Source organism: Dipodomys merriami, unplaced genomic scaffold, assembly GCF_024711535.1.
Source record: "Dipodomys merriami isolate MVZ:Mamm:240054 unplaced genomic scaffold, mDipMer1.0.p SCAF_25, whole genome shotgun sequence".
NCBI classification, from domain to species: domain Eukaryota; kingdom Metazoa; phylum Chordata; class Mammalia; order Rodentia; family Heteromyidae; genus Dipodomys; species Dipodomys merriami.
In genome coordinates, this window is record NW_027203937.1 from 18,608,715 (window position 1) to 18,628,571 (window position 19,857).

At 39.5% G+C, this 19,857-nt stretch overlaps 1 protein-coding gene across 4 annotated transcripts in view; it reads right to left on the reverse strand.

Moving 5' to 3' along the window:
• The window catches only part of Nup98 (nucleoporin 98 and 96 precursor), a 127,629-nt gene that overhangs the window by 79,481 nt on the left and 28,291 nt on the right, over positions 1-19,857 (reverse strand). For 2 of the 4 annotated variants that reach the window (XM_070035131.1, XM_070035132.1), the window contains exons 7-10: positions 18,860-19,040; positions 16,241-16,404; positions 7,203-7,340; positions 5,130-5,268 (exon numbers count right to left, since the gene is read on the reverse strand). In XM_070035131.1, the coding sequence (XP_069891232.1) occupies positions 5,130-5,268; positions 7,203-7,340; positions 16,241-16,404; positions 18,860-19,040 (622 nt within the window). The remainder of the gene's footprint in view (positions 1-5,129; positions 5,269-7,202; positions 7,341-16,240; positions 16,405-18,859; positions 19,041-19,857) is intronic. The other 2 variants (XM_070035134.1, XM_070035133.1) reach the window with 2 other exon arrangements.

Genomic DNA, 19,857 nt, shown 5'->3' on the forward strand with positions numbered 1-19,857 from the left:
TTACAGGTCTAGGGAAGCAGAGAGACTGAGAGTTCCAAGCTAGTAGGCTACATAATGAGCCCCTGTACCAAGAGGTCTGCTTGTGGCTCACACCTATAATTCTAGGGGACTCAGGAGACTGAGATCTGAGGATCACAGTTCAAAGCCACCCCGAGCAGCAAAGTCTATGAGACTTGTATCTCCAATTAACTACCATAAAACCTGAAGTGGCACTGTGGCTCAAAGTGGTACAGTGCTAACCCTTGGGCATAAAGCAGTAGAGCACTAATTCAGCGACAGTGCTCAAAGTCTTGAATTCAAGTCCCATAATTGACCAAAACAAAAAACAAAAACCCCAAACGAAACACTGAAGATTTTAATGAAATAGGTCAAGAAAAAGGCTAATACAAAATTCAGAATTAAATTTCATATAATTTTAAAACAAGTAATCTGACTTAATCTTAACACATCTGATTCATATATTCACTAAATCTTTCCTGAGGTAGGCTTGGCAGAATAGGGATAAAAGGATCTTGAGTTCCAGTCTTGCTGGGCTACAGAACCAGATTCTATCTCATCTAAGAAGGGGAGGACTGATTGGAATTTATAATATATATGCATGGTAAAATCACAATGAAATCTCCCTTGTACATAGATAATGTATACTAGTCAAAAAAATCTTATTTAAGAATTTTTTCTTAAATTGTGCTAATAATTACGCCACAAAAATGAAGCGATACCTACTCAAGCACAATCAACTTTCATTAAAGGAAAAAATAACAAATAGAAGATGTACTTGGAGACATTCCTTTTTCTTTTTGAGTAAAAAAATCTAACCAGCAAGGACCTCAACAGCCTTGTTATAGCAGAAAACTCATGAACTAGCTCAAACCCATAGAAGGGATTTAAGTCCCAGCTTACACTGTTTATACCACACATTTCCTCCATTTTTATTGACAAGTTTATCAACTGGTATTTTTTTTAATTTTATAAATTAAAATTAATACAAATTCAGCATGCAAGTGACGCTAGTAAGATCGAGGTAAGACCTTTTAACTTTCAAGTCAGTGAGCATGAGGTCAGTGAGCATGAGTGTGAATATATTTGTCCGACATGAAATAGGATCAAATGTATTTTAAAAGTAAATCTTGGGCTGGGAAGGTGGCTCAGTGGTAGAGCCCTTGCCTTGCATGCATGAGGTCCTCAGCACCACATAAGCAGGAAATAAAAAAGCTGGAAGTAGCACTGTGGCTCAAGTGGTAGAGTACTAGCCTTGAGCTGAAGAGCTGAGGGACAACGCCCAGGCCCAGAGTTCAGGCCCCACGACGGGACCCCAAAAAAAAAAAAAAAAAGTAAATCTTATTTTATTTTTATGAAGTACACTAGTTAGATGCAAATAACATTTAATTCTGAATATAAAATTATGTTATAAAGCCTTTATGAAACAATGCATTTTCAAGGGGAATGAAAGTTAGTTCTTAAGGGTTAAATTCAGATTGCAATGGTTTATGGTTCTTTGAAGAGATTCAGAGCATAAAAAGATAAACAATTTTGCTATATTAAAATTTCAGGGGGCTGGGAAGGTGGTTCAGTGGTAGAGTGCTTTCCTTGTATGCATGAGGCCCTGTGTTCAATTCCTTAGCACCACATAAGCAAAAAGATAAAAGCTGGAAGTGGCGCTGTGGCTCAAGTAGTAGAGTGCTAAACTTGAGCTGAAGAGGTGAGGGACAGCGCCCAGGCCCAGAGTTCAGGCCCCACAACTAGACCCAAAAATAAATAAATACATTAGCTAATCATGATGATATGTACTTGCAATTATAGTTATACAAGCTGTGAATCACTTTTATCCAGAAACTCAATTAGCTTGACCAACATAGTAAAACCCTATCTCCAGAAGTTTTCAAGAAAAAACAAATTTATAAGAAAAAATGGTCCACAAAGACTCTACTGAGAAAGGAAGAATAATGATTTTTGTTATGTTTTTGTCGGTCCTGGGGCCTGAACTCTAGGCTTTAGTGATATCCCTCAACTCTTCAGCTCAAGACTAGCACTGTATCACTTAAGTAGCTCCATCTCCGACTTTTTCCACTTATGTGGTGCTAAGGAATTAAACCTAGGGCCTCATGCATGCAAAGCAAGCACTCTACCACTGAGCCACATTTCCAGCCCAATAATGATTTCTTTTTTTAATAGAAAAAGTTGAGAAACACCAATTTAATCCTTTCTCTTCTTGGTTTTATAGAGAAGTAACAAGTACACAAATCAGATTATTCTACCCATACTAACCAAGTTCACTACCTCAAGCTGTTTTTTTCAAAAGAGTACAACCAGAAAAAATTCCAAGTAGAACTGTAATCGTTACTAAGGGTAAAAGGAGTTATAAAAATCAAATCAAGCTGGGAACTAATGCCAATAATCCTAGCTATTTAGGAGGCTCAGAGTGAAAGATTATGGTTCAACCTATGCAGAAAAGTTTGAGAAATCTTATCTCAAAAATACAAAGGAGAAGCCGGGTGCTGGTGGCTCACGCCTGTAATCCTAGCTACTCAGGAGGCTGAGATCTGAGGATCATGGTTCAAAGCCAGCCCGGTCAGGAAAGACTGTGAGACTCCTATCTCCAATAAACCACCAGAAAACCAGAAGTGGCGCTGTAGCTCAAGTGGTAGAGCGCTCGCCTTGAGCTGAAGAGCTGAGGGACAGCGCCCAGGCCCAGAGTTCAAGCCCCACGACCGACCAAAAAAAAAAAAAAAATACAAAGGAGAAAACAAACCAAAATAGACCTAGAGGTATGGATCAATCAAGAGGTAAGTAGAGCATCCATCCAGCAAGTACAAAGATTGGGCTGAAAACCCCAGTACTGATAGAGTGAGAAGGGAAATGAGAACCCAAATAAGATTATGAATGGGTACCTGAAACAAAGATTTATTTATCTTCTTCAGAAACAAATTAAACTGCTAATGGATGCTTACGTTTCTCCCCCTAGTACAAGATCATTTAAAAATGGGCTTGAGAAATGAAGGTTCAGGGTAGAGAACTTAACTAGGCCCTGAGTTTCAACTCTCATACTACAAACAAAAACAATCAAACAAGCCAGGTGCTGGTGGCTCAGGCCTGTAATCCTAGCTACTCAGGAGGCTGAAATCTGAGGATCATGGTTCAAAGCCAGTGCAGGCAGAAAAGTCCCTTAGACTCTTCTTTCCAATTAACCACCAGAAAACTGGAAGTGGAACTGTGGCTCAAGTGGTAGAGCGCTCGCCTTGAGCTGAAGTGCTGAGGGACAGTGCCTAGGCCCCGAGTTCAAACCCCACAACCAACAAAAACAAACAAAAAAGAACAATCAGGAAGTGGCGCTGTAGCTCAAGTGGTAGAGCACTTGCCTTGAGCTGAAGAGCTGAGGGACAGCGCTCAGGCCCAGAGTTCAAGCCCCACGACCGACAAAAAAAAAAAAAAAAAAGAACAATCAAACAAAAATAAAAAACTCATTCAAAAACTGTTTAGCTACTAACCTATGTCAATAACATCCTTAAATTCATCTCCCCCATTAGTGACTAATGGTTTATCTGGCAAACAAAATCTTCAATAAATATTTTAACTAGTATTTCCCTTGTCCAGATATATTGAATTTGTTTTAAAAATTAATTATGCATAGATGACACTGAAAATGTTTCTGATAAACTTTTAAATTTCTCTAACACATCCATGATTTGGGGGACCAGAAGGGGGGAGGGCAAAGGAGGATGGTATCAGTTGTGGGGCTTGAACTCTGTGCTTGGATGCTGTCCCTGATCTCCTTTTTGCTCAAGGATAGCACTCTGCCACTTAAGCCACAGTACCACTTCCAGCTTTGTCTGCATTTATTGGAGATAAGAGTTTCAAGGACTTTCATACTGGTTTTGAACTGTAATCCTCAGATCTCAGTTACCTAAACAGCTAGGATGACAGGCTTGAGCCACTAAAACCTGGCTTGACTTTTTTTTTTTTTAACTCTTTTTGTGGGTCAAGGCTTGAACTCTGAACCCGGGTGCTCTTGAACTCTTGGACCCTCAGCTCTTCAGCTCAAGGCTAGTGCTCTACAGCTTAAGCCACAGAGCCACTTCTGGCTTTTTCTGTTTATGTGGTACTGAGATATCAAACCCAGGGCCTCATGTATGCGAGGCAAGCACTCTACCACTGAGCCACCTTCCCAGTCCCTGGCTTGATTATTTTTAATGGTTCAAATTTATCTGTTTGCTGAACTTCTTAAAAGGAACATGAATTCAAAAGTAATTATTTTGTGTGTGTCTGTGTGGCAGTATTGGGGCTTTTTATTGGATTTGTCTGCCTGGGCTGGTTCTAAACTAAGAACTTCAGGTTTCACCTGTCTGATTAGCTAAGATTATTATAAGTCTGAGCTACTGGTCCTTGATCAAAAGCAAAATTTTTGTTTTTTTGGTTTTCTTTTTTTTTTTTAATTGTGAAAATACTGTACAGAGGGGTTACAATTACATGGGCAAGATAATGAGTACATTTCTTATCAAGCATTGTAGCCTCCTCCTTTGTTTCCCCTTCCCCTCCCTTCCCATCAAAAGTAAAATTTTTGAAACTGCCGAAACTCCAAATCAGAAAGGTTTTCATTTTCAAAAAGAATCATCAGGCTGCAGGTTCCATGGGACATGAGTCCAGCTGCAGTCACTGGCTTTCTAATAAACACTCCCCATCTGTGGGTGACAATGTTGTCAGATACCTTGTATTCATAAACTGTTTTGTAAAATGGGAACTTCTTTATACAACTACTTAAAAGGTAATAATTTTTTAAAAATGTAAAAAAAAAAAAAGACTCCTGATTTGACCGCTCCCCCCCCCCAAAAAAAAATCAAGATTCTTCTGTACTCATTACTTCATTTGAAAACTACATAAGTGTTACTTCAATCTAAAGTGTTTTAAAGTTTTTATTGGTAGGGTAATCCAAAGAAAATGAAAGCCAATTTACACTGATAACTAAATTCTCAAGCCATGGTCTATGCCTTGTAACAGTTTCTACTGGTACCTCACACAACAAGCTACAGCTTACCTGAGAATTTTAAAATATTTCCAATCATATGAATCAGGAGAATGATGTGTGGTATAGTCAGTGTAACTTTAAGAGAGTCAAACCTGCTTTTTATATGTACCAAAATTGGAAGTGTTTGTATTGGTTCCTAAAGTCAGGGTTGGTTTGTTACCAAAGAGCCCGCCACTGGTTGTACCAAATGAAGGAGCACTGGTTGTACTGGTTCCAAATGTAGTAAGCTTGTTATTGCCAAACAGGGTCTAAAAAGAACAGAATACAAGAAATTTTAAATAATTTTATAGAGACACATTTCAAACAGCAAATAAAAACAAGTATAGGGCTAGGAATATAGCTTAGTGGTAGAGTGCTTGCCTCACATGCATGAAGCTCTGGATTCAAATCCTCAGTATACATAAACAGAAAAGACCAGAAGTGGTGCTGTGGCTCAAGTGGTACAGTGCTAGCCTTGAGCAAAAGAAGCTTAGGGACGGTGCCCAGGCCCTGAGTTCAGGCCTCAGGACTGTCAAAAATGAATAAATAAGTAAGTATAATATACTAGAGGTATGGGAGAAAAGACGTCATAATTTGTAGTCAGAACACAAATGAATAAACGGCTATCAAAAACATAAACTAGCCTGAGCAAAAATATAAACAAAGAATATCCACAGTCTGAAAGGCTAATGGTAACAGCTAAAGCAAATACAGGATTGTATTAATATCAAGAAAAAAAAACAAAAAGAAAATCAAGACATTGGTTTTATGATTATTGGGAGAGGGGGTGTAATGATAAAACCCAAAGGTTTGAAAAAGGCAAGTTGCTCTACACTGAGCTATATATACAGTACTCAGTTTTTTGGAGTGTCTTGCTATATAGTTTAGTGTGGCACTCAACTCTTGTGTACCCCAGACTGTCCTCAAATTTACTGTTCTCTTGCTTCTGCCTCCCAAGTGCTGGGATTACAGGCATGCACCACCATGTCCAATGCTTTAACTGTTAACAGAAATATAGCAGATATTTGCCAAGAGAAATGGTACAATAAATAATTTAAACAAGCCAGGTGCTTGTATATAGGCATGAGTCAGTGGCTCATGCCTGTAAATCCTAGCTGCTCAGGAGGCAGAAATCTGGAATCATGGTTCAAAGCCAGCTCAGGAGAAAAGTCCATGAAATTCTTATCTCCAATAAACAATCAAAATGACAGAAGTGAAGTTGTGGCTCAACTAGCAGAAGACTAGCCTTGAGCAATAAAGCCCTAAATTCAAGTCCCAGGACTGGTATATCAAAAAGAAGAAAAAAATAATTTTTTTTTTTTTGGTCGTGGGGCTTGAACTCTGGAGCCTGGACGCTGCCCCTGAGCAATTTAGCTTAAAGCTAGCACTCTGCCACTTGAGCCACAGTGCCACTTCTGGTTTTCTGGTGGGTTATTGGAGATAAAGTATTTCACAGACTTTCCTGCCTGGGTTGGCTTTGAACTGTGATCCTCAGATCTCAGCCTCCTGAGAAAAAAAATTTTGAACAAGATTATAGACCTTGCTTGACCTATGTTAAGTGCATGAAACTAGTCACAAAAGGTGATTCTGGAGAATGTTAATGAGAATGAGCTTGTGCTTTATAGTGTAGTGTTAAAAACAAAAAACAAACACTAAATTGAAAAAAAAAAAAAAGAAAACATACTAAATTGTATCTTAGATGGTATATGGATTATTTGTCAAGAAAGTTAGGGCTGCTGTGCACTGGTGGCTCATGCCTGTAATCCTACTACTTAGGAGGCTGAGATGTGAGGATCTCGCTTCAAAGCCAGCCTGGGCAGGAAAGTCCATCAAACTCTTATCTCCAATAAACCACCAGAAAACCGGAAGTGGCACTGTGGCTCAAGTAGTAGAGTGTTAGCCTTGAGCAGAAGAGTTGAGGGACAGTGCCCAGGCCCAGAGTTCAAGCCCCTCGACTGACACACACAAAAAAAGGTAGAATGCCAGCCTGGAGCAAAATTAACCTAGGGGACAGTATCCAGGACAGTATCCAATATGCCCAAATACTGACACCAAACAAACAAACAAAAAACCGAAGGCTTTTATTTGCTCTTAATATCAATCATATAACATGTTCAATAGAGTACTTTGAAGACACTGTATTATAAATTCTTCTAACAGACTTACACACTTCTTCAAATTACATTCGATTGTTAGCACCTACCGAACTAACTGCACCAAACCCAGTATTGGTCTGCCCAAAGAGACCTGTTCCTGTTCCAAAAGCAGTCCCAGTGCTGGTGTTTGTAGCTGTCCCAAAAAGACTTCCAGGCTGTGAGGCTTGGGTTACTCCAAATAAACCCTGCAAAAAAGTAATCTAGATTAAAAAATATACAGTAATAGTTTTCCAAGAGTCTTAGATTAATAAAAATTGTTACTTTTTGAAAAGCATACATGACAGATACAATGCTAAATGTTTTACAAGTAGTATTTCTTTTCTAACAACCTTGAAAAGTAAGGGGCATAGTTTCTCCATTGCCAAAAGACTACAAAGCTCAGAGTAGTGAAGTCTTCCCAGGTTTCTTTAGTGAGAGGACCATAAATTCACTGTTTAATATAGAGATGAGCTTTCAGTCCCTAAGTATCAGTAAAACTTTATGTGAACTGCTATTCCCTAAACATTATCAGGCTTACAAAATGGGAGGCCAAACGACATAGTACTTGGTTTTCAAAGAATAAATCAATCAATATTGAGCTGGAGAATGGACTCTGAATCAAGTAACTGAAAAGTCAGCCGAAAACTGTCAAATCAATACCAGCAGAAATAGTAGCATAATATTAAATGGCTTCTTTTCTAATTTTTTCTTTTTTGTGCTAGTACTTAGGGCTTGAACACAAGGGCATCATGTTTTTGCTTGTTTTTTCTGCTCCAAGCTGATGTTCTACCACTTGAGGAAAACTGCCACTCCCACTCCCAGATTTTTTGTCAGTCTTGGGGCTTGAACTTGGGCTTAGGCACTGTCCCTGAGCTCTTCTTTTTGCTCAAGGCTAGCACTCTTTTTTTTTTTTTTTGTCATGGAGCTTGAACTCTGGACCTGGGCGCTATCTCTCACCTCTTCAGCTCAAAGTGAGCCCTCTGCCACTTGAGCCACAGCGCCACTTGCAGTTTTCTGGTGGTTAACTGAAGAATTTCACAGACTTTCCTGCCTGGGCTGGCTTCAAACTGTGATCCTCAGATCTCAGCCTCCTGAGTAGTTAGGATTACAAGCATAAGCCACCAGAATCCAGCTCCATTTCCAGACTTTTGCTGGTTAGAGATAAGTGTCTCATGAACTTTCCTGCCTGGGCTGGCCTTGAACCTTAATCATTAGATCTCGGCCTCCTGAGAAGCTGGGATTACAGGTTTGAGCCACCATGAGCCACCAGCACCAAGCTCTTAAGTGGTCATATTTTTTTTTTTTTTTGTGAAAATACTGTACAGAGGGGTTACAATTACATGGGCAAGATAATGAGTACATTTCTTATCAAGCATTGTAGCCTCCTCCTTTGTTTCCCCTTCCCATCCCATCCTCCTCCCCGCCCCGCCAGTGGTCATATTCTTTTTTTTTTTTTTTTTGCCGGTCATGGGGCCTGAACTCTGGGTCTGGGCACTGTCCCTCAGCTCTTCAGCTCAAGGCTAGCGCTATACCACTGGAGCCACAGCGCCACTTCCGGCTTTTTCTGTTTATGTGGTGCTGAGGAATCAAACCCAGGGCCTCATGCTTGCAAGGCATGCACTCTACCGCTGAGCTACCTTCCCAGCCCAGTGGTCATATTCTTAATGAGAAAACACACTCATTTTTTGGAGGAAAGTGTACTTTACTTAATGTATAGCCATGTATTTTATTTCTTTTGCTTAATGTTTTTTTTTTAAAAAAAAGGTGTTACAGCTAAGGACATAGTTTACTAAGCTAAAAAGGAAGCCTACAGAATGGGAAAATATCATCAGAGACAAGTGCCTAAAATCCAGAATATACAAAAAGGAGCTAAAGAACCTAATGCCCTCCAATAGCAGGCACTCAGTAAATGAGCAAAGAAGCTGGAAACTTCTCAGAAGCAGCAATAGCAAGAATGGCAAATAAATACATACAGAAACATCAATGTCCATAAAGAAAATGCAAATCAAAACAACCTTGAGGGACCGGGAATGTGGCTTAGTGATAGAGTGCTTGCCTAACATACATTAAGCCCTGGGTTCCATTCCTCAGTAATATATAAGCTCAGAACAGTTACCAGGCTCTGAATTAAAGCCCCAATACTGGCATTAAAAAATAAGGGGGCTAGGAATGTGGCTTAGTGGTAGAGTGTTTGCCTAGCATACATGAAGTGCTGGCTTCCTCAGTACCACATAAACAGAAAAGACCGGAAGCAGCAATGTGGCTCAAGTGGTAGAGTGCTAGCCTTGAGCAAAGGAAGCTTAGGGACAGTGCCCAGCCCCTGAGTACAAGCCCTAGTACCAGCAAAAAATAAATTTAAAAAAATTGAGATTCTAACTAACACCAGGGTTAAGATTGACCATCATCGAAAATATGAACAACAGAAATGTTGGTGAGGATAAGGGGGGAAAGAGAACTCTATTAAACGGCTGATGGAAATGTGATTTAGTGCAACCATTATAGAAGGCAATTTGGAGATTGCTCAAAAAATTAAACAAATGGGGCTGGGAAGGTGGCTCAGTGGTAGAGCGCTTGCCTTGCATGGATGAGGCCCTGGGCTTGATTCCTCAGCACCACATAAGCAAAAAGAAAAAACCCAGAAGTAGTGCTGTGGCTCAAGGATGGTAGAGCACTAGCCTTGAGCTGAAGAGCTGAGGGACAGTGCTCAACCCAGAGTTCAGGCCCCATGACCGGACCCAAAAACAAAAAATTTAAAAAATTAAAAAAAATTAAACAAAGAGCTGGGCGCTGGAGGTTCATTCCTGTAATCCTAGCTGCTCAGGAGGCTGAGATCTGAGGATCTCAGTTCAAAGCCAGCCTGGGCAGGAAAGTCTGTGAAACTCATCTCCAATAAACCACCAGAAAACCAGAAGTGGCACTGTAGCTCAAGTGGTAGAGCACTAGCCTTGAGCTGAAAGAGCTGAGGGACAGCGCCCAGGCCCAGAATTCAAGCCCCACAACCAACCAAAAAATACATAAACAGAGAACTACCCTACAATCCTCCAATACCACTGTTGGAAATCCACCCAGAATATTACAAATTAGGATATAGTAAAGACACTTGCATGTCTAATGTCCACATTCACTGTCACACTACTCATTAGAGACAAGTTATGAAAACAACCCAGATGCCCTACAATAGATAAGCAAATTTTTTTAAAATGTGGTACATATATATAAAATGGAATTTCATTCATCAGTAAAAAAAAATTATTTGCAGGGAAATAGTTGGACCTAGAAAAAATTTTGTTATGTGAATTTCTTATGGGTCAGGCTTTGAGAGACAAATGGCATTTTTACTCTCCTGTATGGAAGTTAAATATAATACACAAACACATATGATAATATATATACAGGGCTGTGTACATACACACACAAACTGACTTAAGTATACTTAGGGGAGGAGTCCAACTGTAATTCCTTTGAACAACTAACAAATGATTTTAAAAAAAGAAAATTAGGCAGCTTAAACATGTTTGGGGTGGGGAGGAGGCGTACAAATGGAGCGAGGACAGTTGAGCAAATATAGTCATTGTATTCAATGTACATTATATAAAAATTGAACTATGTAACTTGAAGGTAGGATTGGCAGGAAAAATGGGGGAGAATGGTGGAAGAGATGACATTAACCAAGTTGCACTGAACTCATTGCCTGACTACTAGAAATGCCTTTATATAGTTATTGAACTATATTATTTAAATAATAATTTACCAATGAACTACTGTTGAGGTGACCAATTTTAAGTTCTTTTATATTCTATTTTTATACAGCTAGGAATCAAACAGACCTTGAACAAGCTAGACCTATAACCCCAGCCCAACTTTTAAACACCTTTATTAAGACATTAATTGCCATACCATAAAAATCACTCATGTACATTAGACTATTTTTCTATGTCTTTGATTTTTTTGCAGAATTGGAATTCTGGGCTTGTGATCAGAAGTCCATGGCTTGTGATTTTTAGGAAGGTTTCTACCACCTGAAACATGCCTCCAATCATCAATGGTTTTGTTTGCTTTTTGTTGGTACTGGAGATTAAAGTTAGGGCCTTTATCTCACTCAGTTTTTATCTCTTTAAGCTGGCACTCTACCACCTGAGCCACACTTCCAGTTGTAGCTGTTTGCTGGTTAATTGGAGATGTGAGTCTCAGATCTTCAATGATTTTTGTTTCTATATTATCTGAGTTGTGCAACATCCCCAGTATAAATTTAGAACCTATCTTCACTATTCCAAAAACAAATCTCAGAATTAGTAGCAGTCACTACGAATCTCAAATTACCACTAACCTACTTTTTGTTTCCACAGATTGGTCTAAACATTCAATATGAGGAGGATAGAAAATGTGGTCTTGACAAACGGTACGTGGTCTCCCTAATAAGTGGATGTTAAATCCAAAATGTTAGGTGATACGACAAAAGTAACAGGACTTAAACAAAGAACTTCCACTCATCTGGTAGAACCACTACTAAATAACCCCATGCTGCTGATCACATGTAATGGTGTATATGTGTGCACCATTATATGTTATAGACCGTGATAGATAATTTGTTCCAGGAAAGTTAGAGTTTGTGACTTTAAATGAGCATCACTATCCCATAATACTGTGAAATTTTGGAAATTATGTATCACCTAATTACAATTAAAAAAAAAAAGAAAATGTGGTCTTTAGTGACTGGCTCCTTTCATTTTACTTTATTTTTTTCAGTGGTGGGGCCTGAACTCTGGGCCTGGGCGCTGCCCTCAGCCCTTCAGCTCAAGGTAGTACTCTACCACTTGAGCCACAGTGTCACTTCCGGTTTTCTCAGCGGTTTACTGGAGATAAGTCTCATGGACTTTCCTGCCTAGGCTGGCTTTGAACCACGATCCTCAGATCTCAGCCTTCTGAGTAGCTAGGATTACAGGTGTGAGCCACCAGCGGCCCAGCTCCTTTTATTTAGTTTATTTTAAACATCCATGTTGTAATATATATTGGTACTTCATTCCATTTTTTTAGCTGAATAATATACCATTGTATGGATGCATTCATTTATCACTGACAAATATTTGGGTTGTTTCCACGGTTTAGCCATTATGGATAATAATAATCAGCATTTTGGTACTAGCCTGTTCCCATTTCTCTAAGGTAAATATCAAGATGTACAATTAGTGGGTCATATAATAGTTCTATGCTTAACATTCTCAAGAACCACTACACTTTTTTTTTTTTTGGTAGGTTGTGGGGCCTGAACTCAGAGCTTGGGCACTGTTGCTGTCCCTGAGAGCCTCTCTGTGTTCAAGGTTAGTGCTCTACCACTTTGAGCCACAGCACCACTTACAGTTTTTTGTTTGCCAGTCTTGGGGCTTGAACTCAGGGCCTGGGCACTATCCCTGAGCTTCTTTTGCTCAAGGCTATCACTCTACACTTGAACCACAACACCAACTCTGGCCTTTCCTGTGACTGTGGTACTGGGGAACTGAACCTAGAACTTCATACATGCTAGGCAAGCACTCTACCACTAAGCTACATTACCAGGCCCCATTTCACGTTTTTGAGTGGCTTATTTAGGATAAGTCTCGGGAATTTTCTGCCCAGGCTGGCTTTGAACTGCAATCCTCAGAGCTCAGCCTCCTGAGTAGCTAGGATTACAGGTGTCAGCCACCAGTCCCAGCTTACTGAACTTTTCGCAAAGTGGCATTACACATTACTAGGAGCAATGTGTATGAGTTCCAACTTCTTCAGGTCCTTGTTAATACTATTATATGTCAGTTTAACCTTCTAAGTGGGTATGAAGTTGCATCTTATGCTTTTAATTTGCAATGACTAATGATGTTGAGTATCTTTGTTCTTGACCCATTTTTAAGGTTCTTTCCTTTTCTTTTTTCTTTTTTTTTTGGGGGGGGATCCAGTCGTGGGGGCTGAACTCTGAACCTGGGCACTGTCCCTCAGCTCTTCAGCTCAAGGCTAGTGCTCTGCCACTTGAGCCACAGTGCCACTTCCAGCTTTTTTCTTTTTGCTTATGTGGTGCTAAGGAATCGAACCCAGGGCTTCATGCATGCAAGGCAAGTGCTCTACCACTGAGCCACCTTCCCAGCCCAAGGTTATTTTCTTACTGAATTGTAAGAGTTCTTTGATATAATTAGTATACAAATCTTGTAGCATATACAATTTGCAAATGTTTTCTCTTTTCACTTTCATGATGGCATCCCTTTGGCACACATATATTTTTAATTTTTTAAAAGGATTTTTTTTTTTGGCCAGTCCTAGGGCTTGAACTCAGGGCCTAGGCACTGCCCCTGAGCCTTTCTGTGCTCAGGTTAGCACCTTACCCCTTAAGCCATGACGCCACTTCTGGCTGTTTCTGTGTATGTGATACTGAGGAATCAAACCCAGGGCTTCATGCATGCTAGGCAAACACTACCACTAAGCCACATTCCCAGCCGCTTTAAAAGGAATTTTGTCAGTTGCTTGAACTTGGACCTGGACACTGCCCCTGAGGTTCTTTTTCCTCAAGGCTAGAGCTCTACCACTTTAAGCCACAGCACCACTTCCAGTTTTCTGGTGATTTACTGGAGATACTTGTCTCATGGACTTTTCCTGCCCAGGCTGACAGTGATCATCAGATCTTAGCCTCCTGAGTAGCTAAGATTATAGGCACTAGCCACTAGCACACAGCTTTTAAAAGGTTTTAATTTATTTTTATTAATTTTTTTTTCGGGTCCAGTTGTGGGGCCTGAACTCTGGGCCTGGGCACTGTCCCTCAGCTCTTCAGCTCAAGGCTAGCGCTCTACCACTTGAGCCACAGCGCCACTTCCGGCTTTTTTTTCTTTTTGCTTATGTGGTACTGAGGAATCGAACCTAGGGCCTCATGCATGCAAGGCAAGCACTCTACCACTGAGCCACCTTCCCAGTCCCTAAAAGGTTTTAATTTAGAAATGGGGTTTGCTAGGGATGAGACTTAAGGTCTTGCACATGCTATCATGCTAAGTACACACTCCACTACTGAGTACTTCAACCCCTTAAGGGTTTTTTTGTCATTTTCTTTCTAATGGTACCATATTGAACTCAGGGTATTGAGCAAGTGGCAAAGCAAGCACTACTTCTCAAATTAAGACTCCAATTCCTTCTCTTTTGTTTGTGAGATATGGTCTTGCTACCTTTGTTGAGGCTGGCCTTGAACTACTCATGAATCTCTTTGTATAATCTGGCTTTTGAGTAGCTGGAGTTACAGTCATACACCATAGCTATCTTTTTTAAGTTTTTTAATTTGATGAAGCCCAATTTATCTTTTTCTTTACTGTTTTTGCATCACACTTAAAAATAATTTGCCTAAGCCAGGCACTGGTGGCTCACGCCTGTAATCCTAGCTACTCAGGAGGCTGTGATCTGAGGATCGCGGTTCAAAGCCAGCCCAGGCAGGAGAGACCGTGAGACTTCTATCTCCAATAAACCACCAGAAAAGAGGAAGTGGCGCTGTAGCTCAAGTGGTAGAGCGTTCGCCTTGAGCTGAAGAGCTGAAGGACAGCGCCCAGGCCCAGAGTTCAAGCCCCACGACCGACAAAAAAAAAAAAATTGCCTAACATATTTTCTTTTAGTTTTTTTTGTGTGGGTGCCAATACTGGGAGGCTTGAATTCAGAGGCCTCAAGCTCACTTGGCTTGCTTACTCTACCACTTCCACCATGCTTCCAGCCCAGCTTTTAGCAGATTAATTGGAGATGGAGTCTCAAAGACTTTTCTTCCTAGGCTGGCTTCAAACCATGATCCTCCAGGTTTCAACCTACTAGTAACTGGAATTATTTGTCATGAGCCATATTGTTCTTTATTCTATTACTTTAGTAAGCTACTGCAATTACAGCTATTCAATAATCCTAGGATAAATCCTATCAAGTCATGATGTTTGTAAATGTTTCTGAACTTAGTATTTTAAAGATTTTGAAGTCTACCTATACTTTCTTAATCAAACAAAGCATCTCTAAGTACCAATTACTTCTATACTTTAATAAAGGGTCTCTAGAAATAAACTGGTAATGACTACACGATGACACTTCAACTTTCTGTACATAAATAGAAATGATGTAACATAACTGAATTTTGGTCTACATCCCCCCACCAAGAACTACATTTTTGTCTGATTCTATTTGTTTTTTGGGGTTTTTTTTTGGGTCCGGTCGGGGGGCCTGAACTCTGGGCCTGGGCACTGTCCCTCAGTTCTTCAGCTCAAGGCTAGCGCTATACCACTTGAGCCACAGCGCTACTTCCGGCTTTTTTCTTTTTGCTTATGTGGTGCTGAGGAATCGAACCCAGGGCCTCAGGCATGCAAGGCAAGTGCTCTACCACTGAGCCACCTTCCCAGTCCTTTTGTCTGATTCTATAGAAACAAGCTGTAAGAACTTTTTTTTTTTTTTTGCCAGTCCTGGGACTTGAGAGCTTCTTTTGCTCAAGGCTAGCACTCTCTACCACTTGAGCCACAGTGCCACTTCTGGCTTCTACTATGTATATGGTGCTGAGGAATCAAACCCAGGGCTTCATGCATGCGAGGCAAGCACTCTATCACTAAGTCACATTCCCAGCCCCTAAAAAAACATTTTGAAAAATAGCTCGTAATTGACAAGTTATTTTCTCCAAAACTTTATAGCATGCCTGGAGTCAATGTCACAGGTGAAGATTTAAGGCAACCAATAAGACTCGCAATAAAGAGTAGAAACCTAACAAATCTAGCTCTTAATCTTCTTTCTTTTAAATATCCTTAGCTTTCCGGGTGCTGATGGCTTACAACTGTAATCCTACCTACTCTGGAGACTGAGATCTGAGGATCACAGTTTGAGGCTAGACTAGGTAGGAAGAGTCCACAGGACTCTTATCTCCAATAAACTACCAAGAAAGCCTGAAGTGGAGCTGTGGTTCAAGTGTGCTAGCCTTGAGCACAAAAGTTCAAGGACAATGGCCAGACCAGCTAAATAAATAAATAAATAACCTCAGTTCTAATTAGCTGTAATATAAATAGAACTTACTAGCTTGGCATAATGAAGTTCTATTAACTTAGCTCTAAAGTAAGACCTAGAGCTAACAAAGGGTTTGTTTCCTTACCATGGTATTAGTACTTGGCTGTCCAAGGGTGCTGGTGTTACCAAAGGAAAAGCCAGTGTTCTGGGTAGTTGTGGCCTGGCCAAATGGTTTGCTGAAGAGGCTGGTAGTCTGTTGATTCTGCTGGCCAAAGAGACCACCTGGATTTGTTCCAAATCCAGTTGTACCTTACAGAAACAAAAGGAGGAGGAAAGGAAAAAAAAAAAAATCAATGAAAACTATTTTAAAAACTACACAAAAAGATGGAAACTTCTACTATCTAATAATCAAGGAATAATTTTTACCCTATCTGATATTATCTAAATTATTCTACATCCAATTACCTTTTCACTTTATTTTCTCCAAATGGAGCCATATTAGCATGAAACTTTTAATTTCTATAGTAATGCTGTGACCCCAAGAACCCTAACTAGGGAAAATGATCTTCCTTTATGAGCCCGTAGTTTTAGTCTTTTTTTTTTTTTGGTCAGTCATGGGGCCTGAACTCTGGGCCTGGGCACTGTCCCTCAGCTCTTTAGCTTAAAGTTAGCACTCTACCACTTGAGCCATAGCTCCACTTCTGGGTTTTTCTGTTTATGTGATGCTGAGTGGTAGAGTGCAAGCACTCTACCACTGAGCCACCTTCCTAGCCCTGTAGGCTACCTTTATAGATTGTTGGCTACGCTACATCCTTTGCTGTGCAGCAACATTTTAGTTTGATCAAGTCTTTCTTCAATTTACTGTGCTTCTAGATCTTTACTCAGAAAGTTTCTATCTGTGCCCACGAACCCTAATGTTTCCCCTATTCAGTCTTTTAATAGTTTCATAACAATTACTTAAATATAAAGGAAGGATCCTAATGGCTGCCCTTCCTATTATAGGTTTTCTGGGCACAGCAAAGAAAATAATAAATTAGATTTCCTCTGCCAAAAATAAAAAGAGCATATTCAAAGCCTATGTTGTTTTAATCTCTTTACATTTAATCATTCTTGAAAATGAGACTTAATTTATCCATAGAGTCTGACACATAATACTTAAGAATAAATAAGTGCTACAGGTAAGATGGTGTATAATCTCAGCATTTAAGAAGACAATCAAGGGGCTGGGAAGGTGGCTCAATGGTAGAGCGCTTGCCTTGCATACCTGAGGCCCTGGGTTCGATTCCTCAGCACCATATGAGCAAAAAGGAAAAAGCTGGAAGTGGTGCTGTGGCTCAAACGGTAGAGCACTAGCCTTGAGCTGAGGGACAGTGCCCAGGCCCAGAGTTCAGGCCCCACGACTGGACCCCAAAAAAAAAAAAAAAAAAAAAGACAGAAGACAATCAATTTCCAGGCCAACCTGTCCTACACAGTGAGACTCTGTTTCAAAACCAAACCAAACAAAAAATGTTACAAAAAATACTGATTAAAAGAATATTAAATGTCACTTTAATAAACATATTTATATATAAGTATATATGTAAGTATTCTCTTAAAGCTATGAAAAAATTTAACTTTTGTTAGTCTCTACAGAGAAAAATTGGTAGCTAAGCCAATAGGAAAAGAACACATACTTGGTTATATAGTGGTATTTTTAGAAAGTAATTCAGTCATCATCCTGACATACTGTCTTCTGTATCTCTTATTAAATCAAAATAGTTATAAAACTGAATAGAGTTTGGAATCTTTTTTTTTCCCTCTTAATATTGGGAATTTAAAGCAGGTCCTTAGCTGGGCACTGGTGGCCCATGTCTGTAATCATAGCTACTCAGGAGGCTGAGATCTGAGGATCATGATTCAAAGCCAGCTCAGGAAGAAAGTCTATTAGACTTTTTTTTTTTTTTTTTTGGTCAGTTGTGGGGCTTGAATTCTGGGCCTGGGGGCTGTCCCTCAGCTCTTCAGCTTAAGACAAACATTCTACCACTTGAGCCACAGAACCTTTATCAGCTCAGATTTCAGCCTCCTGAGTAGCTAGGATTACAGGTGTGAGCCACCAGCATTCAACCTTATAAAATTCTTATCTCCAATAATCACCAGAAAACAGGAAGTGGAGCTGTAGCTCAAGTTTTGAGCAAATGAGCTCAGAGACAGCAACCAGGCCCCCTCAACCCTCACAACTAATAAAAAATAAAATAAAATCAGGGCTTCATCCATGTCGAGGCTTATATTTGAGCTAGCCTCTAGCCTCAGACTTATTATACTTGTCCAGACACCATCATCTCTCATGTGGACAATACAATTGTTTTTCAAATAATTTGTTTATCCCCTTATAATCTACTCTCACACAAAGGCCTTCAGAACAATTGTTTGATTATAATTATGAGTTCTCTTCCAAAACAACTCTTCCTAAATCAAATAAAAAATGTTTTAATACAGACCCACAAAATCTCTTAAAATATCTTTCCTATCCCATGGGAACACCTCTCTGTATCTTTACCCTTAGCTCTCTGGCAAAAACTTAATTATGGCTACTTGTGTTCACCTGACCACTGCTCAAAAGTCATCTTTTAAATGTAAATCTGTTTCTCCCCACCATGTACATACATATCAGGTATTATTCCTCTAGTATCCATAAAATACTTTTCTCCACAGGACTTAATCACAGAATGACAATTATGTATTATTTTGCTTTTCTTTCCTTAATACAGTCCAATAAAGTGCTTACTAGTTCCAAAGGCAGTTTTGTTCGAACCATATGCAAAGCCTGAGTTAGTGGTGGAGGAGCTGAAGAGTCCGGCTGCACTGGAGGTGGCTGGTGAAGATCCAAATAAGCCAGCTGTGGTCCCTGCTCCCACCTGATTCTGCGGACCTTTCCTGTTAGCCCGATAATCCTCTAAACGAAGTTCCTGAAGATAGGGGAAATGTATTTTTCCAGTCTTAATATGCAAAATCCTTTAGGAGGCTAAATGAAATTCAAATTCTATGTTGACATAGCAAGTATGATTTTGTAAAGACAGTTCCAGCCCAAAACACATATTCATACACACGCTCTCTATATTTTTTCTATATATATATGTTATGTATTTCCCTATATATGCATATCTAATATATTATACATAACGTATTACATATTAAGTATATAATCCTAGTCGATAAAGGATGGAGGTTCAGAAAATTTAGGGGAAAGAAGTTTAGTAATTTGTTTCATAATTTAGTAGTTTCTGAACACTTCAGAGTAAAACAAGCAATTTGGGATATAAGAAGCAACAACTGCTACATTCAACAGTGACAGTCAAAATGCAAACCAGTATATTATGGAGGAATGAGAATAAATAGTGTAATGTTGAATGACAGAGATACTCTATAAAAAGTTCAACAGTGAGCAAAACTTGGGCAGTCAAGACAGTGGCTATTTCTCAAAGAAGACTATAAGGAGGGACAATGCAGAAGAGAAACATGGGACTATACTAACTACTAGCTATACTATTTTTAATTTGAATCCTTTTGCTTATAATTTGAACAAGTTTACTAAAAACTCATGTGCATAAACACATGTATATTGCCCAATGTAATGTAAACAACTTTTAATCATAACAGACGATTACAAGGGAACACTGATATAAATAAAGTGAATGTCATCCTAGTATATGAGAAAAAAAGGAATCTATAAGTAACAAAAAATCTTTTGGTTAATGTTAGATTTTTACTTAGGCCCACTTAATC